We start from the raw sequence: 7,337 nt of genomic DNA on the forward strand, positions 1-7,337 counted from the left end.
CCCTCCCACACACACACATACAAACAAACACATTCTTTCTCTTTTCTCTTTTATAGGAGCAGCGATTAGCGGGCTTTTTATTTTATTTTACACTTTCTTTTTGTTGCCCTTGAGTTGCTTCCTTCACTGTAAACACACACACACACACGCACACACACACACACACACACACACACACACACACACACACACAACTTTTCTCACTCGAACACAACAACAACAACAACAACAACAACAACAACAACACCCACCACTTCCTTCCCCCATTCATTAACACACACACACACACACACACACACACACACACACACACACACACACACACACGAGTAATAAGTTTTAATGAATGAGGTTTTGCATGCACCCCCTCTCCTTCCCTTCCTCCCTTCCCTCCCTTCCTTACTCGACCTTATCTCCCCTTCCCTCCCTTCCTTATCGCACACACACACACACACACACACACACACACAAGATAGCGAGTAATTGGCGTCGTTTCTCGCGCTAGCAAAACAAAAACGATAAGAAGGGAGTTAGGAGAAGGGAGCTTGAGTTTATGAGTGAGACGTGACAGGGGGGAAGGAAGGAGGGAGGGAGAGAGAAGGGAGGGAAGGAGAAAGGGAAGGCAGGGAGGGAACGGCCATGCCACACCTGCCTAGCTTTCTGTAGGTAGTTTTGTGATACCTATGTAGATGTGTTTGTAGAGGTAACAGACAGATATATAGACAGGTAGATTGGTAGATTAAACAAACACACCTTTCATACATATAGGTTAATTGAAATACCTGTGTGGATATATTTTTGTCTGTAGAGGTGAGGGATACAGGTAGATAGACAGACAGGTAGATAGATTGATAACACAGACAGACAGCATATATTCGTAGACATCTTAAGGTAGTTTGTGATACTTGCGTAGATGTGTCTGTAGGTAAGCCCCATTTTTGACCTTTCTCCTTCCCTTCCACCCCTTCCCTCACTTGCCTCTAACCTTTCCTTACCTTTCTCCACCTCCCTTCTTTCCTCCTTCCTTTCCCTCTTTGCTTCCTTTCTTCCTTCTTTTCTTCCCTTCTTCAATCCCTTTCTTCCTTCTTCACATTTTTTCATTTTTTCCTGTTTCCTTTCTCTCCTTCCTTATCTTCTCCTTTCTTCCTTTCTCCTTCCTTTCTTTCCCTCACTTCCCTTCTCTTACCCTTTCCCTCACTTCCCTCCTCCTTCCCCTACCTTTCCTTACCTTTCTCCACCTCCTTTTCCTCCTCTTTCCTCCTTCCTTTCCCTCTTTGCTTCCTTCCTTACGTTTTTCCCTTCTTTAATCCCTTTCTCCCTTCTTCACATTTTTTTCTTTTTTCCTGTTTCTCTTCTTTTCTTCCTTCTTTCCTACCTTTCTTCCCTTCTTCAATCCTTTTCTTCCTTCTTCACATTTTTTCATTTTTTCCCGTTTCCTTTTTTTCCTTCCTTATCTTTTCCTTTCTCCTTCCTTTCTCTCCTTCATCTCTCCCTTCCTTCATTTCCTTGTCATTATTTTCCGTTTTTCTCCCTTTCTCCCTTATCCCCAACCTTTCCCCCTTACTTACATATGTCTACTCCCTCTCCCTCACACACCTACCCTTTCCCCTCTCTCTCACACACATGTCCATCTTCCAGGGCCATAAACCACACGCCTCGCGCCCCGAATCTTGGACCCGTCGCCGCCTCTGCTCTGGCACGCCGAAGGGGGAAGTCCCGCCCGAAATCGTCAACGGAGGTCTGACATACGGCCGACACCCACACCCACACCCACGCCCACACCCACGCCCATTCCCACGCCCGCAGATGCACCACGCCCTCCCTAGATGTCCTTGAGGCCGGTTTAATCACCCCGCCTCCACAATGGGCTGATCCCCCTCTCTCGATTCCACCTCCTCTTCTTCCACCTCCTCCACCCCATTTTCAACACCACGAGGATAAAGGAATGCAACACCAGAAGGAGAAGGAACACCGCTATCAGTATGAGCAACACCACCAACAACACCATAAGCAACACCACCACCACCACCACCACCATCACCACCACCAGTACCCCCAGCAACACCACCTAAACGAAGATCAACACCAGAGAAAGGAACACCAGCAAAATGAAGATGAACACCAGAGAAAGGAACACCACCTCCACCTCCAGCAACACCAGAACGAAGCCCAACACCGGAAAAGAGAGGACAAGCACCACCACCACCACCACCACCACCACGAGACTCAACACCAAATGAAAAAAGAACAACAACAACATCACCAGAAGAAAGACCACCACCACCACCATCATCACCACACACCAACCTCACCCTCACCACCACCACCTCCTCCTCCTCAACACCACACCACTGCCACCTCCTCCTCCTCCTCCCTCAGCTCCCTCTTCAACCCCCAAATCGTCAGTCCAACCACCAAAACCCCCACGGGAGCTCAGGAAGGGGGGGAGGAGGGGGGGCAGGGGTGCGAGGCCTCCCCTACGCCGCAGAAGCAAGGGCAAGGGCCGGGTCAGCAGGGGCGGCAGGGTAGCAAGTCCCGCCGTCGCTGCCACCGCCGAAGTCGCCGTCGCCGTCGCACAGCCTCGGCGGCCTCGTGAAAGGGGTGTGTGAGGGTGCGTTAGGGAGGGTGTGTTTGTGTGAGTTGAAGGGTGAGTGAGAGAGAGTTGGGAGTGTAAGAGTGTGTGTCAAGGTGTAAAACTGTCCTGTAGAGTTTGTTAGGGTGTGTTAGGAAGAGTGTGTCAGGGTGTTAAAATGTCCAGTAGAGTTTGTTAGGGTGTGTTGGTGTGACTTGAAGCGTGAGTGAGAGAGAGTTGGGAGTGCAAGAGAGTGTGTCAAGGTGTTGAAATGTCCTGAAGAGTTTGTTAGGGTGTGTTAGGAAGGGCGTGTTGGTGTTAGTTGAAGGGTGAGTGAGAGAGAGTTGGGAGTGTAAGAGTGTGTGTCAGGGTGTAGAAATGTCCTGAAGAGTTTGTTAGGGTGTGTTAGGAAGGGTGTGTTGGTGTGTGATGTTAGAAAGGATGTGTTAGGGTGTGTGTGAAGATGTGCAATGATTTCTTTAGGGCGTAAGAATGCTAAAATGATAAAGGTGTGAAAACTTAGAGTGTGTGCAAAGGAGTGTGAAAGTATGATGCAAGAAGAGGATGTCAGATTAAACAAATGTATAAGAAAGGTGTGAAGGTAATATAAGAGTGCGTTAGGATGTATAGGTGTGAAGAGAGGTGAAGAAATTATGTAAAAGGAAAGTGTAAATGTGGAGAAGTGTACAAAAAGGGTGTGTGGAGGTGCGTTGATGTTAAGGAAAGTGTGTTATGAGGGTGTAATAGGGTGTGTGATGTTAAGAGAGTGTGATAGTGTGTTAGGGTGCATAGGTGTGAAGAAAGGTGAGGAAATTATGTAAAAGGAAAGTGTAATTGTGAAGAATTGTATAAAAAGGGTGCGTGGAGGTGCGTTGATGTTAAGGAAAGTGTGTTATGAGGGTGTAATAGGGTGTGTGATGTTAGAGTGTGTGTTAGGGTGCATTAGAAAGTGTGTGTTAGTGTGTTTGTGGGTGAGGATGGGTGAGGATGTGAAGTTAACGAGGTGGCAATTCAGGTGTTCAAAGGTGATGTTCTCAAATGGTGTTCTATGATGTTTCCTAAAAAAATGTGTGTTCTAGATAAGGTGTCATTACAGGTAAACAAGAAAGGTGCACAGGTAAAAAGGTGTGCTAATTGATGTGTTCTGAGGTGTTCTATTTTAAGACATTCTGCAAAGGTAAACAAAAAAAAAAGGTGAGAGAAAATAAGTAAAAAAGACATTTGCAGGTGTGTCTTAATGAAGGTAAGCACAGGTGAAGGTGTGTGTGTGCTAATGAAGGTGTTTCTGAGGTGTTCTGTAAAAATAAGTAAAAAAAAGTGAAAGTGAAGCCAAAGGTGATAATGAAAGGTGTGAAAAAAGGTTAATCACAGGTATGGACAGGTAAAGGTGTGCTGATTAAGGTATTGCTAATTAAGGTGTGTCTGAGGTGTTCTATAAAAAAGGGTAAAAAAAAAGTGAGTCAAGCCAAAGGTGATATTGACAGGTGTGAAGAAAAGGGTAATTACAGGTGTGGAAAAAAGGTTAATTACAGGTGTGGACAGGTAAAAAGGTGCATTAATTAAGGTGTATCTGAGGTGTTCTATAAAAAAAAAGCTGAAAAAAAGTGAAAGTCAAGCCATAGGTGATAATGAAAGGTGTAGAAAAAAGGCTAATTACAGGTGAGAAAAGGCAATTAATCAAGGTGTGAACAGGTAAAGGTGTGCTAATTAAGGTGTTCAATTAAAATAAAGGTAAAAAAAAGTGAAAGTCAAGCCATAGGTGATAATGAAAGGTGTAGGAAAAAGGCTAATTACAGGTCAGAAAAGGTAATTAATCAAGGTGTGAACAGGCAAAGGTGTACTATCTAAGGTGTTCAATTAAAAAAAGGTAAAAAAAGTGAAAGTCAAGCCATAGGTGATAATGACAGGTGTGAAAAAGGTTAATTAGAGGTGTGGACAGGTGCACTGATTAACATATACAGGTAAAGGTGTTCTGTTAATTAGGGTGGCAGGTGTGTCAAAGCAGGTGTGTCATTGTTACCTGTCACTTAACCATCCCTGTCCCACACCTGTTGCACACCTGTCAGGCCAATTAGCAACACCTGCCCCCCATGTTCAGAGACAAACAAACGCAGCAGGAGTGAAAAAAATGATGTTGTTTGCTTCTTTGTTTTGTTGTTTTGAGGGGGAGAGAGAAAGAAAGAAAGAAAGACAGATTAAAAGATGTGGAGGAGGAGGGAGAGAGGGAAAGAAAGGGGAGGAATTTAGTGAAGGGGGAGAGGAAAAAAGATGGATTGGAGGAGGTGGAGGAAAAGAAGGAGGAATTAAGTGGAGAGGGAGAGGAAAAAAAGATGGATTGGAGGAGGTGGAGGAAAAGAAGGAGGAATTAAGTGGAGAGGGAGAGGAAAAAAGAGGGATTGGAGGAAAAAAAGGTAGAAAATGGTGAAGAGATGGAGGAAAAAAGGGAGAATCTAGTGAAGGGGAGAGAGAAAAAAGGAGGAAAAAAAGAAGTATTAAGTGTAGTGGTGGAGGAAGGAAAAAATGGGAGGAGGGAGAAAAGGGAGGAAGAAAAATATAGGGAGGAGGAAAAAAAGAGGAGGTATTTAAGGGTAGTATTTCTAAGGGGCCAGTGTTACCCCCTCCCCCATCACCCCCCTCCCCCTCCCTCTCCCCCTCCCCTCCCTCTCCCCTTACCTTATACCTGTAACTTTGAGGCAACAATCAAATAGGTAATGGAGGTGAATTTGAACCTTACCTAACTTACCTTGTTAATGGGGTCACCTGTGCTTACCTGTGACCTTGACCTTTAGGGGGGGGGGTGAAGGGGGAAAGGGGGGTTACCTGTATTATTAGGGGGGGTAGTTGGGGGTAGGGAGGGGGGGGTAGGGGGGGAATAGCCAAGCATAATTATAATATTCTGACTTTATATTATAACCTCCATTTTTTGAAGATTTGGTGTACATGTGTGCGTATCTGTGTGCGTTTCCCTATGTGCATGTGCGTGTTTGGTTCTAGTGACTGTGTGTGTGTGTGTGTGTTGTCAAGGTTTTTCTGTGTATGTATGTATATATGTGAATGTGTATGTGTGTGTGTATGTGTGTTGGAAAGAGATACATACATACACACACACACTCACAAATGGATGAGATAAAAAGCGTACACAGGGAAATGTACATGTGTGTGTGTGCGTGTGTTCTGTGTATGTATCAAGGTGTTACAATTTCTCGTTAAGCGTTGAACAGGTAAATAAACGAAGGAATATAAACTTAATGAATTTCTTTGACATCGTTATCTTTAGAGAGAGAGAGAGAGAGAGAGAGAGAGTTAACTATTTATGTTTATATTGTGTTCCCCTCCTGTGTGTGTGTGTGTGTGTGTGTGTGTGTATGTGTACAGGTGAGACTACCAACAGTTCCTTATTTTATCATTATTATTATTATTATTATTATTATTATTATTATTATTATTATTATTATTATTATTATTATTATTATCACTAGAAAAAAAGAACATAAGAGAGCAAACATTACATAGAAAACAAACAATCAACAATAATAATAATAATAATAATAATAATAATAATAATGATGATAATAATAATAAAAATAATATCACAGGTACTATATTACATTAGACAGGTGTGCAGGAAAGGTAATTAAGGGACAGGTAAGATGGACAGGTATAAAACAGGTAGAACTCTTGTATATATATTAGAGAGAGAGAGAGAGAGAGAGAGAGAGAGAGAGAGAGAGAGAGAGAGAGATTTATATAGCATCTCTGTCTTAATAAATGACTGAGTGAGAGAGAAAGAGAGAGAAGGAGGAGGAGGAAGAAAGGAGAAAAAGTAGAAATAGAAAATGAGAAGAAAAAGAAGAGAAAGAAGAATAACGAAATGAAACTATACATATTCTCTCCTCTTCCTCCTCCTCCTCCTCCTGAAGAAGAAGAAGAAGAAGATAAAAAAAAGAGGCCAAATATTTAGATAACTCATATTGTTAGTTAAAGAGAGAGAGAGAGAGAGAGAGAGAGAGAGAGAGAGAGAGAGAGAGAGAGAGAGAGAGAGAGAGAGGTACCGTCCAAGGTGTTAACAGGCAAAGCATAATAATTAGCCGGTACCTTTGCATAATTATATACCAATTTACCTGGGCATAAATACCCCCCTACCCCCCCTTAACCCCCCCACCCCCCACCCTCTTCCATTCCCATACAATATTTCCCATTCAAATAGTTGTATAAAGTATTTCCGAATCGTCCTGTCTCCCCCCCCCCCCTTTCTATTAATTTCCGTCTCTAATGTTATTGTTTAGTGTTCCGTTGAAAAGGTCGACATTCTGATGCTGATGATGACGATGTTGATGATAATAAAGGTCGTTCTTACATGCATTGCTGGTGTGATTTTGAGCCTTGTTGCAGGGAGGAAGGAAGAATGGAGGAAAAATGACGTAAGAGGAATAAGGAAGCAGGAATAAAGAAAGGAGGAAGCAGAAAATGAAGAAATATAGTTAATAAAGAAGATAGGAAGGAAAGGGAAGGAGGAAATGGAAGAAAGAAAGGAAGAAAAAGAAGGTAAGAGAGGAATAAGGAAGAAGGAATAAAGAAAGGAGGAAGGAGAACACGAAGAAATAAGGGTAAGAAAGAAGATAGGAAGGAAAGGGAAGGAGGAAAAGGAAGAAAGAAAGGAACAAGGGAAAGAAAGGAAGATAAAGAAGGTAAGAGAGGGATAAGGAAGAAGAAATAAAGAAAGGAGGAAGCATAAAACGAAGAAATATAGTTAAGAAAGAAGATA

General features: G+C 42.9%; 1 protein-coding gene and 1 long non-coding RNA gene across 15 annotated transcripts in view; both read left to right on the forward strand.

Moving 5' to 3' along the window:
• LOC126982357 (uncharacterized) overlaps positions 1-192 on the forward strand; it is a 927-nt gene extending 735 nt beyond the window's left edge. Inside the window, exon 2 of the long non-coding RNA XR_007735142.1 lies at positions 1-192. This exon is cut by the window's left edge and continues 249 nt beyond it. This is a non-coding gene — a long non-coding RNA (uncharacterized LOC126982357).
• LOC126982353 (ribosomal protein S6 kinase 2 beta-like) overlaps positions 1-6,620 on the forward strand; it is a 227,704-nt gene extending 221,084 nt beyond the window's left edge. For 3 of the 14 annotated variants that reach the window (XR_007735132.1, XR_007735133.1, XR_007735121.1), the window contains 2 exons: positions 1,639-4,331; positions 4,467-4,915. Coding sequence is in view for 1 of the 14 variants with exons in the window: in XM_050834369.1 (XP_050690326.1) it covers positions 1,639-1,744 (106 nt within the window). In the remaining 13 variants the exon portion in view is untranslated. The other 11 variants (XR_007735123.1, XR_007735127.1, XR_007735131.1 and 8 more) reach the window with 11 other exon arrangements.
• The last annotated feature ends 717 nt before the right edge of the window (positions 6,621-7,337 follow it).

Source organism: Eriocheir sinensis, chromosome 50 (assembly GCF_024679095.1).
Source record: "Eriocheir sinensis breed Jianghai 21 chromosome 50, ASM2467909v1, whole genome shotgun sequence".
In the NCBI taxonomy this organism is placed as follows: domain Eukaryota; kingdom Metazoa; phylum Arthropoda; class Malacostraca; order Decapoda; family Varunidae; genus Eriocheir; species Eriocheir sinensis.